Below are 21,994 nucleotides of genomic sequence, written 5' to 3' on the forward strand. Positions count from 1 at the left end.
CACACTTCAGCGGCTCCCTCTGGACGCAAACGGCAGAAAGTAGATCGCGCCAGTCAGTCCGCCCGCAGCATAGCGGCTCTTCCCACTTTTCTTGTCGTGGAGAGTTTGTTGCTGCGGCATAATAATTCCAAACCTGCGTTGCGTCTTCACCGCTGGCTGCCAACAACGATGTTTTCCATACTGTGAGAGGTGAGAAAGTCTCTGTGAGGTCGTGAAAGAGAACGACAAGTTTGTTGAACGATCGCGCCGAACGCCGCGAATATTTGTCAACTCTGTCGACGTCTTGCGCGTCGCTACTTCTCTCACTTATGTTTCAATATTTTGATCGTGTGGCAGCCGTCAGCATGGAAGGTACCCGCCTTATCCGTCACCGCTGCCGCTTCGCCTACAGGGAAATAAGAATCGCTGCTGTCGTGCGCTTCGAATAGTGACCTCTCTCCTTGCCTGTTGCGTATGTTTGTATTGGTCGGGTTCACGCGGCGCTGTCCATAAATGGAGCATAAGTTCGGCATCATCTTTGCGATAAGGTGTACAAAACAGCTGCGAATCTCGTTAAGGCTGCGCTGACTTGCCGTTTGTCGCTTTTAGTGAGTGCCTGCCGAGCGTCTTCGCGCACAGTCCAACTGTTTTTGTTACCGGAGCAACCCGTGTAGTTTATGACGTAAAAGAGAAAACCTGCAGATGAGCTGATGCTCCGAGTTGCGCGACGTCTGCGATAAACGAAATATCGAAACAATCTCGGTGCGACCGCGGTCGACCGAAAGGACGGGAATAACGCTTCTTGCATATCTGCTACTCCCTTTCGTGCAAGTTGCCGCGCGTTCGTCTTTTTTCCCCCATTAGAGGCGCCGTAGATCGGTTTGTTATTGGGTCGCGCTGTTGTGTTGCCTTAGCAGATGGAGGGAGGGGCGCTGGAAAGCTCTGAGGAGGTTACAGCCATTCCTTATGTGCACAGGTCTCGCGTTCTGCCGCAAGCACACCTCGTAGTCGGCGTTGAATATGGGGGTTGAATGCAGCATTTCTTCAAGTAAGGTCGGACCGTGCTCTGCGGGTTGGAAGTAAAGAAGGTGACGTGTTTCCGTGTTCGCTTTGTATCGCAGCTGCTGCGCTGTAGAAATTTTGACACAATGCTTGCGTCCATGTCCAGATGATGACCGGACGAGGCGTCGTCGACGATGATGACGACGAGACTACAAGCTCGAGCGAAGGCAGCAGCTCCTCTTCGGACAGCGAGACCAGCGAGGCTCCACCGAGCGCGCACAACGGCACGAAGGCGGTCGTTCCCCCCATCCGCAAGGATGGCATGGGTACGCTTACATTCTTTGTTTTCTATTTTACACGAGTATAGGTCGTTGTCAATTGGCTGTGCCAGCCGTGACTGCGGGTTACCCTGCTACCCAGTGGTTTCTGTAACAGAACACAGGTGACTCTGCCTTAGCTTAACTGAAGCGACCCACAAATATGGGCATGTCCTTTTTGTTAAGACAGGTGCCAGGAGCATAGCTGGTTGTATCTGTAATCGGTTCAGAGCATATGCTATATGAAAAATTATCGTAGCTTTCTTTTTCTGGCATGCTACATGACTAGCAGCGAAACTTTTGTGATGTGACAGATATGTTACCTGTGAAACTTTTGTGATGTGACAGATATGTTATCTGTTTTGTGACCGCCATTATGCCTTTTTTGTAACCACTAATTTGCGCACCAACTCTGCGAGATGAACAGTACAACCTCTTCACTCTGATAGTTATTTTTCTTAGTCCACATTGTTTCCAGTTGAAGAAGAGCAAACACATGTATCTACTTTGCAGTGCTTCCCTTGGTCTCCAAAACTTCTGGTTTCTTTGATTTTCACATTTGCCGATTATATTGTTCATGTGCGCAGCATGAAGATTAGAGTGATTATTTAGCTGTCTGAAGTGTTGTAGTTAGTATAGTCTGCTCCCTTCCAAACTTCTGCATGTCTAGACAGAATTGGTGCCAGTTACTGTATTCATACTCAATTTAACATTTTCCTTGCTTTAATACTTTGCAGCTGTCTGTGAGCGATGTGGAACCGTTGGCGTGAAACATGCATTTTACTCCAAGACGAAGCGTTACTGCAGTGTCCTCTGCTCTAGAGGGCTTGTCCGAGCCGGGGGTGGAAAGGTTAGCCATATAGCCTTCAATTCTCCTTGCTTTCTTCATTAAAGCCAAGCTGTACTACCATACACAAGAGTGTGGGGCAGCATACTGGGGTGTTGGATCATTGCATGCATGCACGGTTGGCCGCTGCCTATTACAGACACATGAACCACGGAATAATTCGGGGTAACTAGTTGTAATGGCTAAGTAATGGAAAAAGGGCAGCCCTCTGTTGCATATAGCAAATGGACGAAGGCAGTGTACAGTGTGGTTCACAGCTAAAGCAATAAGCCAGCAAGCAGCCTGCAGTTCGAAGGTGAACCATTCATGGTTGCCATCAAAAGTGGTGTTGATGCACTGTGTGTGAATGATGCCACAAGTAGGGCCAAATACTGCAAGCTGTGTGCAGCAAAGCTGGGCAGTTGTAGACTTGCTGCATTCCCTGCTCTTGTTTGCCCTGTAAACGAACCACGATGTAGGTAAACATAGGTGCAGGAGGCAACATAGATTTGGCCCTTCACTTGAGAGCATGTTGTGGCTTGCCTATTGTGACACGATGTAAAACGCATTATTGTTTGATCTTGCCTGCTTGTTCTTGAATACCTAGTTTCATAGGTTATTTTTTTTTTTCAGGTAGCCAGACTTCTGCTCAGTGTACAAGTGCTAATATATGTACCTAGATAATTTCCACAGCTTGCACAAGACACTTCGTGTGTTTTATGTTATTCTCTTCTATTTCTCCCTTTGTGTTGTCTAGACATCGTCCTCGCAGAACCTGACCAAGCGTCCTGTGCCACAAGCACAGCGAAATGCTCCACATATTTTAAAGCCCAAATATGGTGAGCCGAATGTCACTCTCACTTTACTTTTTCTGAATTCCAATAGTTTTGCCGATTCATGTATTAAAGCGATTGCTGAAACAAGATACCTCTTTATGTGGCAATTCCTTGTGCTGCTCTTAAGTACCTGTGCCTGCATTCACAAAAGTTGTCCAGTTTAAATGTTGCCCATGGTTGATTGAATGGTTTTGCTGTCATACTGATTAAAGCTAGCAAATGAGGAAATGTGCTTATGGAAGTCAAATTATGTAAATTCTGGGCCTTGTTTATTAGGTGTGAAGTGAAGGCAAACGTCTGCTTACTTGTGCACAGCATACACTTGTGGTTTGTCTCTGAAAGCAAAGTGGGGAAATCATGGTCATTTTCTCCAACAAGCCATCTATACTACTATGAAATCCTCAAAATACTACAAACCAGCCTAATGCTGCTTCCTAAAGCAGTCTTGAATAAAAGAGTGCTACGAAGGCGCGGACTGAAAGAGGAACATGTACGACAGACAAGGCGCCTCTTTTAGTCTGCGTCTTCGTAGCGCTCTTTTCTTCGAGTATGCAAAACCAATTCGCCCACATCAAGCTTCTGCTGCTAAAGCAGTGAGATTCCAATACATAGCAGGTTTTCCTCCTCAACCACAACTTCTTTCATATGTTCTTCTATATTATTTCCACAAAGTGCCAAAGTGGAAATCAAACAAGAACTTTAACATGATTTACACTCATAGAAATATTTAAGTTACAATGCATGCAGAGGTGTTATTTTTCACAAAAACGTCCCAGAAACATTGTCTGAGAAGTTGTTGCAGGGCACAGAGATTAGACTTGTGAAGGAAACTGAAGTTAAAACTAGGTGAATAAATGTGTTTTCTATTGTGGTGAAATGCAGTTTAAGCTTTATGTTGTTTTTTATTATTGCTGCAAAATCGGCACTAACAAAAGAGTCGGACATATTTATTGGGAGAATAGAAAATATGTGTTGATGTAAAACTTTAATAATGTAGACTGTTTCTGCGTTTTATAGGGAAACCAAAAAGAAACACTAAATCAGTAAGGACTCATAAAATATTCTTGAGGAACTCTATTTTTGTTGATTTCTTGGTAATAGGTAGATCAAAAGAAGTAACGAAAGTAAAAGTTCCACTTTTCAAAATTTTGTGCCGAAATAACAGCACAGGTACGTCATTGTGATGTCACGAACTTCGAAGCACCTTTTCGTTTTAGAGTTGTTGTGGCTCAGTAAAAGTTCTTGAAATTTCTTGAGTTTAGTCTTTCACTTTCTTAGACAACAGTGAAGTCCATCTTTGCCAATAAAGAATTGACTGGGCTTGAGCAGACACCATCGAAATCATGATGTTGTGACAAGTTGGTATGTGAAATTCTAAGTCACAGCTGTCACTCGTTTTTTTTTTCTTTTTTTGTCTTTTCTGGCTTGCCAAGTGGCTTCTTGTGGCAAGAGTGGCTTTATTGGCATTGCAGAAGTGTAATTTACTGACACAGCTGTTTCATGCCCTTTCTTAATGCCACTTTAATGCTGTAGTTATGCCTTCCACTTTCTGTGCTTTCAACATAACCAAGTGAAGCAATGTGTGTATTCTTGGTATGGCAACCTTGTCTTCTGAATGTTTGTTTGGCCACACAGAAATGGTAACTTCCTTTGACTGGAAGCCCTACCTAATGAAGAGTGACTTTATGGCAGCACCCGTTTCCTGTTTTAAGCATGTGAGTACCCACTGCCCTGACTTCTGGAAGTCAAACATATTTTCCTGGTACTTTAAACTGTGGTGATGCTTTGCGCTTAGGTTAGTGCCTCCTTTCCAGAGACTCTTCCTCCTGGCACATGGCCCTCAACTTGTATGGCACTTTCATCATGAGCAAGCGCAATCGAAGTAGTTATGTCTACAGAGGTTTGTGGTGTAGCCTGCCACCAATAATTTTATCACATTCATGACATATAATGCGTCATGTGCTTAATTATTTGCAAATGTAATTACGCATTTCCTGATATCTCGTGGTGCACAGGTACTCTTATTGAGTGCAACATGGGTTGTTATCCAGTTACTCTAGTTGAGTAGTCATTTGCTGGTTGCATTATTTAGTGAACATGTTCTAGCAGTAATGTATGTTCTATAGCATGTTTCGTGGTGGAAAACAATACTCAATGGTGGCGTGCTTCCTTTGTCATAGCGGAAGACCAGTTGAACTATGCTGAAGCTCCCTGTATGAGGTGTTAAAACTTGTCACTCAGCAGCCAGAAATGTTTCAAAGACTTACAAGGCCAGAACTCTGAGGACGACAGCATTCCAACGTGAAAATTGCATTATAAATACCATGTCAAAACAGGGCTGATGAGCTCATTCTCTGCATATATAGTTGTGAAATTCGAACATGGTTCAACGAAAGTAATGCTAACGTTGATATCTTGTTTTTCTATAATTGCTAAATTAATATTTGAGCTTGTAATGAGTGCCGGTCAAATATATTCTTGAGCAAAGTACAATTACAGTTGCAGCCGGTTCTGTTTTGTTGTTTTTCTGTAATCTGCATAAGACTAAATTTCACATAAGGTCTGTAAGGTGTGTAAAATCATGAGCAGTGACTTCCTTAGGGACATTTTGCGCCAGGACACCAGCGTCACTATGTCAATGTGATGTCACGGATTAAAAAAAATTATATATATATATATATATATATAGGTAGTATTTCGGCCATTATAGAACAGTGAAAGTTCTGAAAGCTTGCGAAGTTCAGTCTGTGGCTCCTTTAGAATACAATACAATGTAGTCAATTCTTACCGACAAAAAAATTACCTAAGCCCCCAGCAGGTGCTGTGAGAATCCATGATTAATCAACATATTTTTCTCTTCAGTGTGCTTTTAATATGCTTTTTATAGATGTGGATAGTTTTACTCATACTCATGGGGCTCTATGACAAAAATGAATTGGCTTTCCCGCAGCAGCATGCAGCAATGCAGTCATCAAATGGTTGCTGACTTTCAAGCACTGAAGAGTGCAAGCATCTCTCTTATAGTTGAAATTTCTCTCTGGCCTTTATGTTTAGGTTGCCTTTGCTGATTGTTGGGATAACGTGACTGTCGGCATGAAGGTGGAGGTTGAGAACAGGGACTGTGAGAGCTTCAAGCACATCTTCACAAGCTTCTACTGGATCGCTACTGTGGTCAAGATAGCTGGTGAGTTCGCAGCACAAGTCTGAGACTGAACCTCTTTGGTGGCTCAGTGACTGGTGTGCCATTCTGCTGCCAAGCACGAGGTCACACAGACAGGCACAGAATCAAAAAAGAATGCTCGTTTACTTGAAGTGCATCTCTACAAACTGCAAGTAGTCAAAGCGTATCCAGAAACCTGCGCTAAAGGTGTCTCATAGCCACTGTGCTTTATTTAAAACATTGAAACCTGCTGGTCAGTTAAACATCCTCAGAAGCTAATCTTTATGTCCTCTGTAGGACAAAGGCCTCTCCCAGTGATCTGCAGTTACCCCTGTCTTGTGCTAGTTGATTCCAGCTTGTGCGTGCAAATTTGCTAATTTCATCACCCCACCTAATTTTCTGCCGTCCTCGATTGTGCTTCTCTTCCGTAGGAACCCATTCTGTAACTCTAATGGTGCACCGTTTATCTGCCCTACACATGGCCTGCCCAAATCCATTTTTTTCTCTTAATGTCAACTAGAATATTGACTATCCCCATTTGCTCTCTGATCCACGCTGCTCTTTTTCTGTCTCTTATTGTCACACCTAAAATTTTTAGTTCCGTTGCTCTTTGCGCTGTCCTGAACTTGTTCTTGAGCTTCTTTGTTAACCTGCCCCGTACGTTAGCACCGGTAAATGATTGTACACCTGAGCGCACTAGCTCAAGTTGACCTCTCTGTCTTTCCTGCCAGTAAATTCTATTCTCTCTATATTCTTTTCAATGGCATTGGTAAGCTCCCAGTCAGGATTTGGTGATGCCTACCGTATGGACTTCAACCCATTTTTATCCCTCTAAGTTTCCTCCGCATCATAGAGCTTCATATTAGTATACCTAGAGGCAAATCTGGTGCTGCGATCGTTCAACCATCATGGGAATGATGGGAAGTACAGGCTTCGGATTGGCATTCTATTGACTGGCAAACTAGTCTACAAGTATTTTTTTTGGCAGTTTTGGTTTCGCTCCAAGCGCAGTTGCTATAACCTGCAGTGGGACAGTGCAATGCAAAGCTTTCTGCCTTTGTTATGTTGCTCGGAGTGGCGATAGCGCGCTGGGCCAGCGACTGGGACGATGCTTGTGTCGCGGTGTGGCGTCGAAGCCCTGACGAGAAAGCGGCGGCATCGTAAATGTTGAAAGAACATGTTTTGAGCGTTTGGACTTTGGTTTGTTAAGTGTGTTAAGTTGGCACTGTAGCGTTACATGCTTTATGAAACTTCAGAATAGGACAAAGAAGGCACTACTGATACAAGACATATACAGTTGTACTTCTAGTGGCTTGACAATCAAATTTTATTGAAAGCTTCATTTTGCATTGCCCTTTTATGTGCTCATTGAAATGCGTGTTTTATGACTTTGAGAACACAAACTTACTTGTGGTAGGAAAGGTTGCTGCTTCCTGGCTGTAGTCTAGTGTCGCAAAATGAGTAAGTGCAAAGCCACGCCATAACGCTTTGGAAGCGGTACGTCAGTATTGTGAGCATTCTATTACCCCTTCATCTGTATATATTCATCATCATGATCAGCGTCATCGTCTTCAGTGCGCGACCTGCGCAATTAACCGTTGAGGCTTAACAGCTGTCTCGCAAGTGGTGGAGACTGCTTTTGATTCCTTGGTCCTCTACGCCTTCGAGTTTCCCTGGAGCTTCGTTCAGGCCACCGCTTGCTCCGCCATGAGGATCTTCTTGGGCCAGCATGCCCCAAGAAGATCCTCCAGGAGCCTCCGGCGTCACCGTCTCTGCCCCACTGGTCGTTCCTTCATGGACCGGCAGCGCGATGCCGCCATGCTCGCTGGCCTTCGTAGTGACGACGTTGATGACTGGCTGGACAATTATGACCGCGTGAGTGAGTCTAACCGGTGGGATGACGTGCACAAGCTTCACAACGTCGCATTCTACCTCACTGACGTTGCCAGGACTTGGTTTCTCAACCACGAGAGCACCTTGCCTGACTGGGCGGCATTCAAACACCAGCTTCGGCAGATTTTTGTCGCTCCCAACGTCCGCTCTGAGGTCGCCAAGAAAAAGCTTGATGGACGCACGCAAAATATGATGACGAAATACTCGTAGGAGGTCACTAGCGTCCTAGCTAGCACTGCATCAGATGTGCTTAAAAGTACTTGAAGACGTTCAGCAATCGTGACAGTTGATGCAGCCTTTCGAAAGAGGGAGAGTGAAGAGCAAGTGCCTGTCGTCTGCGAGAAAAGTCTGGCGTTTGCAGCGAGCAGGCGTCGTAGCAGACGACACTTGTAGCATTCCGCTCAAGGGCGCAACGCTTTCTCAGAACACAACATTTTTATTTCCAGAAATACTTGATGAGTATTTTTATATAAGTACATGCACGGTTGTTTTACTGTTGCAAAAATGAATAAATAATTATTCTTTGGCGTTAAATCGGGAATACAATCGCACAAGTATGCATACCCTGGTGTGTCCTGGTGACAAACCATAGTAAACCATGCTTCCATCTCAAAGTCATACAAAGTTAATGTAGTGTGTTGTACATTATATAGCATACTGCAGAAATACAATGAGATTTTACGCAATAATATTTGAGTATAGCTTTGTTTACTGCGCCACAAGCAAACGCCTCTAGTCTAAAGACCGGAGTCAATCCGAAGATTGTACTTCCCATCATTCCCATGTAGGTTGAGGCAACGCTGATGAGAACCCCCGTAGACACTAGCGCCACATTTCCCTCTAGGGTATTTATTTAGAAACTCTATGCTCCGCATGATCAGGGCCCCCCTGTGAGTAAGTGACCTACCGTAAAATCCCAAGAGATAGCCCACTTAAATCAAGAGAAAATCAAATCAAAATATCAGGTGGGCTAACTTTTACTGCGGTGGGTAACTTTCAGGTTGGTAACTTTCAGTTTTTTTAAGCAGGTAGCTTAGTCAGGGGTGGATTATTTTTCGGGGGTAGGGCGTCTCTCAGGATATTATGGTAGACAAATGTACTCCTGCACTGACTTTGCACAGACTTGACTGGCGATCATGATTTCTTGTTTTCTTGCCAGGCTATTGAACATTACCTTTGTCTTCTGCATAATAATCTTTAACCCTACTCCTACACGTTCTCGGTTAAGGCCTTCAATCATTTGCTGCAATTCATCCCCAATGTTGCTGCACAGGGCATCACATGCAAACCAAAGGTTGTTGAGATATTTGTCATTGATCCTCGCTCTTAAGCTCCCCCAGTCTTGAATACTTCTTCCAAGTGTCCAATGAGTAGCATTGGAGAGATTGTGTCTCCTTCCCTGACTTCTTTATTGATAGGTAACTGCTTTTCTTCTTTTCTTGTGGAGAAACAAGGTAGCTGTACAATCATTGTAGATATTTCCAAAGATATTCACACATGCCTTCTGTTCTCTTTGATCACGCTATGCCTCCATAACTAATGGTATCTTTACTTAATCAAATGCCTCTTTATAATCTATGAAAGCTGTGTAGAAAGGTTAAGAGTACTCCTCAATTTTCTCAATTACCTGATTGATGACATGGATGTGATTTATTGCAGAATATCTCTTCCTGAAGCCAGCCTGTTCTCTTGGTTGATTGAAGTCAAGTGTTGCACTGATTCTCTTGCAAGTCATTTTTGTTAAATAAATCATACAGTACTGAAAGCAAGCTAATGGACCCATAATTATTCAATTCTTTGTCTGTAGTCTTATGGGTTAGTATAATGTTGGCATTCTTCCAGCTTTCTGGTACACTTAGGTCGTGAGGTATTGCATATAGTCAGTAATTATATATAATTATAGTTACATATATAAGTGTAAAGGTCAACTAATAAAGGGCACTTAAAGGGTCCGAAGAGTTGCGTATTTAATTGACTTGCACACTGTGCCAATCCATAGCAATGAATCTGAAATCACAGGTACTACCATGTGACACTTCCCACTGACCTGGCTCCCAATCATTGTTTTAATGCCACCTTACGACCTATTCAGTTGGGAATATGTTAGCCATAACTTTGCTGTAGCTGTGACTAACCGCAGTAGTGATAATGTGGGCAGGTAGCTGGCCTGGGTTTGATAGCCGGACCGTGACTTAATTTTTCTTCGACAAAGCTTGCGTTCTGAGAACACCGAAAGGGGTCCTTCAGTACGCTATGTTCCTGTCAAGTGAATGGCGGTCATGGGTCCATCATGTGGAACTTCCTTTACCTTGTGTATGTCTGCAAAAGTTATCTGATTACAGCAGAATAGATTTGTTGAGTGTATACTTTTTCTATTGCTCGCAACACCAGGCTATATGGCCAAGCTTCGATACGAGGGATTCGGAATGGATGACAGCAAGGACTTCTGGGTCAACCTCTGTGTCGATGCAGTGTACCCAGTGGGCTGGTGTGCATCGCAGGGAAAGCCTCTTATACCACCAAAGAGTGAGTATTGTGCTCAGCGTGCAGCACATGGTATTAGCATGCTGTCCAGACTAGAAAGCATTTGGAACTTTGTGTGAATGTGCTTGCGGCACACCAAGCAACAGTTCCCAGTACACAAGTGGTAAGTGTTGTCCAACTCTCCTGTCTATTTTTCTCTTGAAAGGATGTTTGTTATGAATTGCATTACCCAAGTGTGATATTCTCATGGTTATCCATAACAGATGTTTAAAAGGGCCTGAAACATGTTTCTTTGGAGCCTCAAAAACAGCTTGGAATGAGTGTGGTACTTCTCAGGAATATATTGCGAAAATAATTTTTGTTTGTTTTTTATATTACTGAAATAAATACTTCGAGCTCGATATTTACCTTTCCCATTCACCCTCAATGTCCCCCATTCCAAAGGAGTGGAGAAGCACTGGTGGCAATAGTGACGATGCCCCACCTATGAGGTCACAGAGGTCACCTGAGGTCACCTATAAGGTTATGGCGACAGGGCTTGTCACGAGCACCCCCACAGAGGCCACAGTATTTACGCCATAGAACTGTTGGTGCACGGCGGGTCTGGAGCACACTAACTGCGTGCTCTAGCCTGGCCATGCTACGTGGTGTGGACTGGCTTTGTCCTGCAGGAATATTAGGTAAATCCAGATTGCACACTTTGTAGCACCTAATACGGAGCAAGTCTCACAAGGAGTGTCCGAGAGGGAGTGCACACTGGCGCACGTCACTTGTGGAAGCTAAGTGACATTCATTGTGCTGTGCGGCAGGCATTGTGTACCGGTGGTCAGGGCTCCAGTTTCATTTAGTTCGAAGCTAGTCGATCGTTCCAGACTAATTGAAAAAGGCATGATCCAGCAGCTGCAAAGGCGATAAGCAGTGTGGCCAAGGTTTCATTCCAATGTGGGCACGTGCAGCCAAGCATGAGAAGACGATGTTGCCTCATGCTTCTTTACTGATGTCATCTATTGGCCAATAGCAGCTGTGTATGGGAATCTGCAAATTGAAAAAGTATGGCAGCTGCCAGCAGCCCAGTTGTTACTTCTGTTGAAAAAGGCTTCAGTTGAAAAGAGTGTTTGAGAAAAAGGTGATTTCTTGCTCCGCCTGTGAGCGTCATGCTCTGCGCACAAGTGGAAAATTTGGCTGAGATGTTCACAGCCGCGTATGCTACCTGCGAAATGTTTTTTCACCAAGCTCGAGAGTGTTCCAGGAGCCCTTTAAGCCATGATGTTGTGTGAACTGGGAATGAATCACCGAGATTGATTTGAAGCATGCACATGTTTTAAAGAATGTGCCATGCTCTCAAGTCACATTTATATTTGAACTGTGGAAAGCTTTGAGTGAGACAATGAAATGGTTCTTGGCACCTGAAGCTCATTATACTTTTATAATGTTTCTTGTTATGCTGCTGTCCAGCTTTTGATATGAAATTCTGAACTTTGTCAAGTGTTTTGGCATATCATTGAATATTGCTAGATTTTAGTTGAAAGGTGCGGTACATAGTCTTCCCACTCTGAGTCACCTAGGTCTAGAACAATGGTGACTAACGGCCACATTCAAGTTTCAAAAGCTTGTTAAATTAAGCAGCACTTGAGCGTAATTCTGTGCTAGGTAAATATTAAATAGGCATGTGTGAATATTTGAAAATTTTGAATATTATTGAATAATATATTTTTAGTATTTTTACAGTTAAACAATGTAACAAAACCAAATTTTACGAAGTTCCCTATCTAACAAAGAAATTTACATTTTCCAGCAGGCACCCATAGGGTTCACTGTTATCATCAACCTGAATTAACGAAACAAACTTGGTCAAACTCGATTTAATGAAGTTTTTCCTGAAATAAACGAGTAAAAGAAGCGATGATTTCTTTCCAATTTCAACACAGACAGGTTTTTCGAGTGTGCACTCTAAACTTAAGACATCTGTGCGCCATGGTCACATCCCTAGCTTTATTTCGATGAGGCTGCATGTCGCGTCCATGCACAGAACAGCCGACTCAGCACTGCCTCAGTAGGATTTCTGAAGTGAAGGCGCTAAAATTACGGAGGACAAAGAACAAACACACACACACAGGGCGCTCTGTGTGTGTGTGTGTTTCTTCTTTGTCCTCCATCATTTTAGCGCCTTCACTTCAGAAATCATGCTTAACCAACACGCCCAACTATCCATCCTAATGCCTCAGTAGGGCCGGCGGTGGCTGCTTTCGTTATTTCATGGTTTATGCGACAGATGGCTGGATTAGTGGCAAGTACAGTGCCGTGGTAGCCTTTGCATGTCGTTATGTTACAGTTTTAGATTTCGAATGAAGGAAAAATTCCTTTCTCAATTTTATGAACTTCCTGATTTAACGAAGTAATTCGAGTGTTGTCATCACTTCGTTAAATCGAGTTTCAACTGTATTTGATTTTAAAACTAGGTATTAAAAAATTTTCTAATATTTGATGGGATATGAATATTCTAAACAAATCGAATATATTGCTGGCTGTGCAGGAGAAAACATGGTTCTTAGCGTTTATTTCTATCTAATCTAAAGTGTCTGATCTTGTGCTGAATTTTGCGATAATTTCATGCTGCTGGCGAAATTTCTTTTGTAAGACATGCTTAGCCACTGGACATCTAAGCTTTGCAGAAAAGCCATCCTCTCATTAGCAAGGGGCATGGGTTCGCAAACAGTGAGGGTGCACTCTTTTGTAGTTTCCACCCCCAATCCTGAGCTTATTGCTTGAGAGCAAACGCGATGAGTGATGTCTGGTACAGGGTCAAATGCCTCTGACTTTATGAAAAATTGATGTAGTATAATAAGGCACAGGTTGGTGACAACAGACAACTAGCAGAAATTATTCAATTTTCCAAAGCTAACATGAGCGAAATACACAATCTTCTAGTATAACGGCTTACTAGGTTAATCTTCTTACCCTATGACAATGTAATTGCAACGTTCCAACATGTTAAAATAAACCAACTTGCTAATAAAGGCATGTAACTATACGATATTCAATTCAATATTCGATGCTAAGTATTCATATTCAATTCATATTCAAAAATTTTTACATTCATACACCCCTAACATTAAACGTGTGGAGGCTCTCAGTTGCAGCAGCTGACAGTCACCTGGGGTTAGTGGGCACAGTTTGCAAATGCAGCATCCAGTAATGACACAGAAAGGGGCTGAAAAGGACACAGGATAGCACGAAGCAGCAGTGATGCACATTTTGTTTTATGGCACTCATTGCTTTGTGCTATAGTTCCAAGCCACAGATTAGTTTAATGAGTCACTGATTCGTTGAATGTTTTTGGTGGTGTAAAGAGATTGCAATTATCTCCGCGAGATGTTAAAGGGGCCCGAACCGCTTCTTATAGATGTAGAGAAATGCATTTTAAGTTAAATTAGACTATTTCAGAAATGCTTTGCCGCAAAATGTTGTTCAATGGGTTCAGCAGAAGCAGATTTATTGGCAATCAAACAGATCATTCTAGTGCTTCTGCTCCTTCTTCAATGATTTGAACTGCAAAGGCTGTGGTGGAGCGAGGTATGCCCACAACACTCTGCCTACTGTTCATATTTGATTTTGGATGTTTACGTAGACACCACTGTTACCGATTTTGGCACCTACGACACGCCAAACGCAGTTGTCTTTAGCGAGCCACAGTGCACTCAGCCAGTGGACTCATCACGGCACCCCATGGCATCTGCAGTACTTACGCTATGTAGCAGACCACAGCTACGTGCAACTGCAGCATTTGCTTTGTGCACAAACGGGCTGGAGTATGCGTTCCTGCTCATGTTCTCCTGTGTGGCTGTGCTACGTAGTACGGACCCACTTTGATTTGCACCAGCTTGACTGACGGATAGTAGCCACATCGAACTTGTGCATATTGAAACTATCTATAGCTAATTACAAAGCAAAGTCTGCCAAGGCGTCTAGTCAGGAGTGGCCAAGAGTGAGTGTGTGCTGGCAAGCATGCATGTGGTCTGACCCTTAGTTTCTCTTTATTCAAGGCTAGTTGAATATTCAAAACTAGTTGAAATAGCAAGGCTTGATGGCTACGGCACTGATAAGCAGGGTGGCCAGTGTCGAATTCCTATGCAAGCGGCTGCGGCTGAGTATCATCAGATGATAAACAGTTCCTTCTGGAAGTGCATAATTATTATCGAAATTTGAAAGCAGATTTTTGCTTACTTCAGCCTGTCTATTAATCTGTGTCAGTAAATATACACAGTGGGAACAGTAGGAAGAAGTGCACTGATCCAAGTACCCTTCTTGATTGATGTCAGCTATTGGCCAACAGCAACCATGTATGGGAATCTGCTATATTTCAAAATAAAGCGTCCAGAAAAAGGGAGAACCAAGCTTCTGCTGAAAAGAGAGCATTTGAGAAAAAGGTGACTTCGCGCTCTGCTTGCGTACGACTGTAAAATTTGGCTGAAATGTTCTCAGCAGCATATGCTATACGTGGACTGTTTTTTCACCAAGCCCAAGGTGTGTTTCAGGGCCCCTTTAATGACACTTGCACTGTAATTATAGGCACTGTCTGGTTTTGGAGCTCTCAGCAAAACACCTCTGTGCATCTTTCTCCTCGTTGCAGCGATCGAGCACAAGCATGGTGACTGGAAGCAGTTTCTGGTCAAGCGGCTGACAGGTGCCCGTACTCTCCCAACAAACTTTCATGCCAAGGTACGGAGATGAGTCCATGGTTTACTTCGAAGTACAGTAGAACCTTGTTGATACGTTCCCGTTACGTATGTTTTCTCGACATCAACATTTGCAAATCAAGAACACAAAAAGTGACCCAATAGCATTGCGCTAATTTTTTACTGGTTTATACATTCCCAGAAAACAAGATTTTTTTTTTTTTCACCAATGTTCAGTACATCACCAAGCTGTGATCATATGATATGTTTTCCAGCCGCTAGATCCCATGTAAACAAGAAAATGCATGATGCGCGCGCGATCGAGAACAGTATATAGCTGCCTGCTGTGGCAGCTTCACCACAATACTCGCCTGCCCTTCTTACGTGAAAACACCGGCACGCAGTCTGTTTCTCATTTCGGTACCAGCAAATCTTCTCTGAGGTCATCGCACATGGTATTCACAGCTATCACCACCAATCCTATTGTGATAAGCATCTTCGCCTATCTTTTTCACAGCATGTGGTGCTGTCGGAAGCATAGCACCACCACCACCAATATTCCCTGCTGCAGACTGCGATTGTACACATTTTCTAGTAGATACCATGTGAACAAGAAAAGGCGCGAGGCACGTGCGTTCGAGAACAGTATACATATAACTGCGTGTCTCACGTGAAAACGACGGGGCGCACATTTTCTTATTCCGGTACCAGCAAAGCTCCCCTTGGGTCATCGCACGCCACATTCACGGATATTACCTCCAGACCTTTTGCGATAAACATCTTCGCCTATCCGTTTTACAGCGCGTGGTGTGTAGTGCCATTGGTAGCATACTGCACACTTTTATCAGGCAATAATTCAAGCGCGCCGCCATTCCGTGCTGCAGGCGGCGCGATGCAGTCATCGAGTTTAGCTTCAATGGCATGTAGCGTCGCCCACCAGCTCGATTTCGTTTCGCTGCCCCATTGCCCTCTTAAAACACCACGCAATAGGAAAATACCAAAACACGTCTCAGGTCGCCAGAGCACCACCATGCATGTCGGTGTCTCATGCCACAACGATCCACACGATGCTTTGCATTAGGTAGATGACAACAATGGTTGAGTCTTTCGAATTCTTTAGTTACTTCGGACCGTATGTTTCCTCTTCGTATGAACGAGGTTCTACCGCATATCTGCAGCGAATATCTGTTTAAACTTAATCTGAAACTGACCCTTAGTACGAAAGGAAGGCGTGTGGTTTTCTCGGCTCCAGAGAAACTACAGAAGCTATGTAAGTGAGTCAATGCACCACATGCTAACCTTTCTTCGTGCGCCATCAAGCACAAGTCGGGTTTCGTCCCGTGCGTAGAAGGGGTCGTTTACTCGATCCCGCTGAAGTGCGGTAAGACTTATGTTGGCCAAACTGGCAGATGCCTCAACGAACGCTTGTGCGAGCACCAAAACAATGTATACATTACGGTGAAGGGGAATCTTGGCATGCATTGCCGGGATTGCAAGTGCACCCCCCTCTTTCATCAGTGCATGGTATTGGCAAGGTATAGGTTGCAGTTAAGCTGAGATATAATAGAAGCAGAGTACATTCACAATTTAGGTGACCGCTGCGTAGGCACCCCTTCCATTTCTACATGAGCGATATTACCTGGCTGAGCGCAGGGCAATCGTGGGCATGTGAAGTGATTCAACTTATCAATGATGTGCTTGCTCTGCGTATCCCCCTTTTCTGTGTGTTTTCCTGTATGCCGCGCATACAGTCGAACCCACTAATAACATTATTCAAGTGCCACGAAAATTCCATTGTGATAACCGATAATTGTTATTACCAGGTTGCATGAAAAAAATCAAAATAGGGGGATGGCAGAGCTGATGGGAGAAAACTATAATGGTGGGGAGGCCAGTGCCTCTCCCCATTACCTTTCCCCATCCGGCTGCTGATTGTGTCCACTCGTTTTACTGCTTCCTGGGTGCTCCGATGGCATGTAACAAGCCATGGCTGTAGGTGTTAAAGAATGGCACTGCTATAACAACTGCAAAGAGGGGTCACAGGTGGCAAGCAATGTGCGAGCACTGCCGAGGCATCGCTTTGGTGGCCCCAAAGGGGCCTTTTAAACATTGCGAGAAGGCTGATGCAGCAGCCTGTCAGCTTGAGAAACCCAGAAGAAACACTGAGAGGAGATTGCCACAATCATCTTGGGCAATGTACTTCTAACTAGCTTGCATGTGAGTACCCTACGTCCGTCAGCCTTGCATGCTTTATGCAAAGCTTGCTGACATCCTTCTCCAAGGTGTCCAGGTGCTCCACGTAGCGCAGCAGAAGGTCCTTTGCGAAAACAAAGCCCTGGAGGGACTAAATCGTCTGCCGGGCCTCCTATGAGGACAATATTGAGGCAACTTGCCCTACCGCATCATCACTGTCGTCGTCACCATCGCTCTCTGATGCAAGCACGTTCACGATGATCGCCTCATCGATTAGAAACACTTAGTTTTCAAATATATAGCCATGCGCATTCTTTTCACTGGCAATGCCATGCATTGCCGATTATCAGCAGGCGCATCAGCCATCTTCCATTTCGGCGGCGAGCCAAACCAACTGTTGGTCAAACGAGGCTGAGAAATCGCATGGCCAGGAACGATTTCGATGCAATCAACAAATACGAATGCGACCGATTAAGCTGTTTGCATAACTGCGCTGAATGAGGAGCCAGCGAGCAACATGCGAGGAGTTTGTGAGCAGCGCAGTTGGTGCAGTCCATTCGTGTCTAAATAGTGGGGTGGCTTAGAGCAATGGGCGCAGCCCATTCGTGTTCAGCGGGGTGGAAGAGCGACGAAAGAGAGGCGCGCAGCGATGGCTGGAAAATGAGCGCGCAGCGACTGTTGAAGCAGTGGCCCATCGTTAAGCGGCTTGAATTTCTCGTTTTGTTTTGTTTTGTTTTCTTTTCTTTTTTTTTTAAGGATTTTGCATTTCACTATCTTTTGGCTCGCACACCCAGCAGCCAGACTTCATCGTTATAACCAATGCGGCATCGGGGCATTGTAGTAGGTGGGTTATTTCACCATGAAAAACATACAAAAGTTGACGGTGCAGCAGCTTCTCGTTGTTTTAACCGATATGTTGTTAAAATCGGTATCGTTATAAGCAAGTTCGACTGTATATATTATGCTCGTCCGCAAATAAAGATCAGTTGGAAGTTAGTGCCCATTACTCGTCTCTGTCCTTCCTTTCCTACTTTCGTGTGCTACGCAAACACTGCCGTTATGAACCACAACCAACTTGCCCAAGCCTCTACCCTAGTGTGTAGTAAGTCTTCTTTCTCGTGTAATTGTATTTAGGCGCACATTGAGAAAATTCAAGTGGTTGAATTTAATCGAGAAACTGCACTACAGTGTGTCTTAGCCTGTGGGTTTCCTTGGATTGTTAACCCCTTTGCAGTCATATATTGGGCCCCTCCAGAGATGTGAAAATATAGGTTCTGGCCAGATGTCAAAAAGCACCTGATGCAAGCGTTTGTTATGCGATGGTTCTTTCTTTCAGGAATTCATACGCACTTTTTGTACTGTGAAGCACTGAGAGGATGACAGTATTTTTTCTACATGCAGTATATGGAAACATGTGCAAGTTTAGGGAATCTGAAGATGATTTCAGTGCAGAGAAAGCAGAATATATATTCTGCCTTCAAACGACCAGCAAACGTCCTCAGAAGAAAGCAGTAAAGTGATGATGTCGGCCCTAGAGAAAATGATTCCTGTAGTGATAACACACAACCTGATGCTGGCTGGTGACTGCACCCTGTATGAGAGTCTCGGGAATAGGTGGTGCCCAAATCCATGCAATCCATGCATTTAGTTGAGAGTTAGCGCTCGTCCTGTCCGCTCCTTTCTGTGTCCGTGTTTCACTTCGCGCTAGAAGCCAAAATCATGTTCCCAAATCCATGCTGCAGTAACAGTGGGTAACAGTGGGTCTCTGGGTAACAAAACAGATCTCGAAGGCAATGCTCTTGCTGGCTGCATGAGCGGGGAACATGCCATAGCTGCCATGTTTTGGACACCATGTATAAGGAAATTTTTCTGAAATAAATCGCCTGTTTCTTGTATGTTCGCCTGAGTGCTCTTCTGGCATGGTGTCAAAACTTTTTCAAATTAGATAAATGCTCATTACTGCAAAGTGTTAAAGCTTACAATTTGGTTTTATGTCGCCATTTACCAAATGAAATGGGTAAGAAGAAAAGCTGTTTGTGGTTCGTGCAGGTGCGTGAGTGCATTCGTGGCCAGTTCCCAATCGGGCTGCGGCTGGAGGTAGTGGACAAGAAGCGCATCTCCTCAGTCAGAGTGGCTCGGGTGACCCACTGTGTAGGAGGCCGCATCCACATAGCATACGAGGGTCTTGAGGACGACGGCTTTTGGTGCCACGAGCGCTCGCCACTCATCCACCCCATCGGCTGGGCACAGGTCATCGGCCATGATCTGAGAGCATCCCCTGGTGAGTGCAACACATTGCAATGCTCCACACTAAGGCCCATTTCTTTATGAAAAGCATCTTGTTCCAGACGCTCTTCATAGATGCTTGTTAGTCTCTTGTTGTAGCTTCAAGCAACGTTGCTCAATGCCATACACATTTTGTGAATTGAGGTATAGGATATCAAAACACATCTGTCACTTGGAATGCGCATAAGACAGTTGCCGTCGCTTTTTGACTTGTGCCTGATGGCACAAATTGTTCTAGTGCAGTTGTAATTTTTTTGCCTGTCTTAGGCTGCAGAGCTTTGTTCTCGCTATGCTACAAAATTTCATGTAATTGTTTTCAAATGTTTCTTACCTACTGAAATAAAAGTCTGTTTGCAACATACTGTGCATTGTATACCGTCCGTGGGAAAACATGCTCAATTGGTCTTGTGTGTTCTTTTACTGTTGAGCAGTAATAACAAGTTGCACTGAATGGCTACTCATCAGTGCTGTACTGCTCCAAGCACTCTAAAAGGCAAATTTTTCTGCACTAAAACTGCTCCAAAAGGCTGGTGTGGCAGCTCCTAAATTGCTCCAGAACTGCTTTTCTTGTGCTCCAAAAATTGCTCCAAATCCTAAACGGGATGGTCCACTACTGTTACAGTGAAAAATATTTATTACTGCCTGCATATTTACACCTGGTGTGCATACTTGCAGAGTATGCGAAGGCATCACTCGAAAAGGCACTCTTGAGGAAATGTGAGCCTGACGAAGCATCGTGGGACATGTTTCCACCTGTGAGTACCTTATTTCACTGCACCGCTCCTAGTATTGCGATTGCTGCTAAGCAGGCCTCCAATTTCTCGCAGGCTTTCTTCTGTGTGTGCCAAAATCTACTGCATGTTGCGCTGATGAGCCACCTTTGCACTGCCCAGGATAACAACATAAGTCTTGTGAGACACGTGATTTGCTTCTTCTCGGCAGGTGCATACACCACAATGCGAGCTGAAGTTCAAAGAAGGCATGAAGCTGGAGGCCATTGACCCCCTCAACCTGTCGACCATCTGCGTTGCCACGGTGACAAAAGTCCTGCGCAACAACTATCTCATGATTGGCATTGATGGCATGATGGCTGCCAACGGCTCTGACTGGTTCTGCTACCACGCCTCATCACCCTGTATATTTCCTGTTGGTTTCTGTGAACTCAATGGCATTGATCTGACACCACCAAGAGGTGGGTGCTAGGTCCTTAATTATAGCCCTTGTGATGCTGTTGACATGCCGCACTAGCTTAGTGGCTATGGCGTTGCACTGCTGAGCTTAAGGGCACAGGTTCGATACCTGTCATGGAGGCTGCTTTAGATGGGGGCAGAATGCAAAATGCTTGTGTTTTTAGGTTTTGGCGCACATTAAAGAACCCCGCAGGGTCAAAATTAATCCGGAGTCCCCAACTATGGTGTGCCTCACGATCATGTTGTGGCTTTGGCACATTGAACCTCTCAATTTAATTCAAATGATTCATTTTGTGATGTTGTAGAGATCTTTATGAGAACAGATCTAAGCATGCTGGTTAGAACCATTGTCAACTTTCCTGTCCAAGTCGGAAGTATTATTGGGATAATCATTCTTGAATGTTCTGATAATTAAGCAATCGCCGCTGCTGAATTGGCTAATGTCGGTGACATTAAAAAATTTTGCTTGCTTTTCTCCTTTCCGGAAGCAGGAAAAAGGAATGCAGAAAGATTTTGCTTGTTTGTCTGCTGTGATTTGTGTCATTCAGTATAACATTGCACGAAAGCAAGTGCTTAGTTTGCACATGCATACCTGAACTTACCTGCACGTATACATGCACCGACAAATGCTAATAATGAATCTGTGCCTTACATGAGCTCGTATTGACTTTTTCTTGGAGAGTGAGAAAAGTTGTCTTTAGCATTAGACAAAAGTGACTGTAACATTTAACCTCTGCAAGAAGCGTGAGAATGAGCAGACTTGCTGCCTCTAAAACGTCTCATTATTTGCAGCTATTTGAAATTTGCCCTTCCGCTTTCCACAACTCTCAGGTCACAAAGGAGAGTTCCGCTGGTTTGACTACCTTCGGCAAACTAAGTCTGTCGCAGCGCCTGTGTCCCTTTTTAAAAAGGTAAGAGATGTTCAATGAACCAGTGGAATGTTGAGTGTGCATAAATTATCGGGAGAGGTGCAGTGGCTGCTCATTTGCTAAAATCTGAATTATAAGTTTGCGCAGTCATACAAATGCTGTGAACTATCCAAAAGAAGGGGGGTTAACCGAGGGGCCCGATTATTTATTAATCGTATCATGAGAAGCCAACAAACAAGGACACCAAGGACAACATAGGGGAAATTAATTGTACTTACTAATT

General features: G+C 44.1%; 1 protein-coding gene across 4 annotated transcripts in view; it reads left to right on the top strand.

Annotated features, from left to right (window-relative positions):
• Positions 1-36: 36 nt before the first annotated feature.
• Positions 37-21,994, top strand: part of LOC139057326 (MBT domain-containing protein 1-like) — a 47,258-nt gene continuing 25,300 nt past the window's right edge. For 3 of the 4 annotated variants that reach the window (XM_070535282.1, XM_070535285.1, XM_070535284.1), the window contains exons 1-13: positions 38-189; positions 956-1,067; positions 1,148-1,307; positions 2,036-2,148; positions 2,882-2,963; positions 4,596-4,675; positions 6,015-6,144; positions 10,405-10,539; positions 15,128-15,216; positions 19,416-19,647; positions 20,328-20,407; positions 20,595-20,844; positions 21,674-21,753. In XM_070535282.1, coding sequence (XP_070391383.1) covers positions 1,148-1,307; positions 2,036-2,148; positions 2,882-2,963; positions 4,596-4,675; positions 6,015-6,144; positions 10,405-10,539; positions 15,128-15,216; positions 19,416-19,647; positions 20,328-20,407; positions 20,595-20,844; positions 21,674-21,753 — 1,431 coding nt within the window. In that variant the 5' untranslated portion in view covers positions 38-189; positions 956-1,067. Of the gene's footprint in view, positions 190-955; positions 1,068-1,147; positions 1,308-2,035; positions 2,149-2,881; positions 2,964-4,595; positions 4,676-6,014; positions 6,145-10,404; positions 10,540-15,127; positions 15,217-19,415; positions 19,648-20,327; positions 20,408-20,594; positions 20,845-21,673; positions 21,754-21,994 lie in introns of all 4 variants that reach the window. The other variant, XM_070535283.1, reaches the window with a different exon arrangement.

Source organism: Dermacentor albipictus, chromosome 3 (genome assembly GCF_038994185.2).
Source record: "Dermacentor albipictus isolate Rhodes 1998 colony chromosome 3, USDA_Dalb.pri_finalv2, whole genome shotgun sequence".
Lineage (NCBI taxonomy): Eukaryota > Metazoa > Arthropoda > Arachnida > Ixodida > Ixodidae > Dermacentor > Dermacentor albipictus.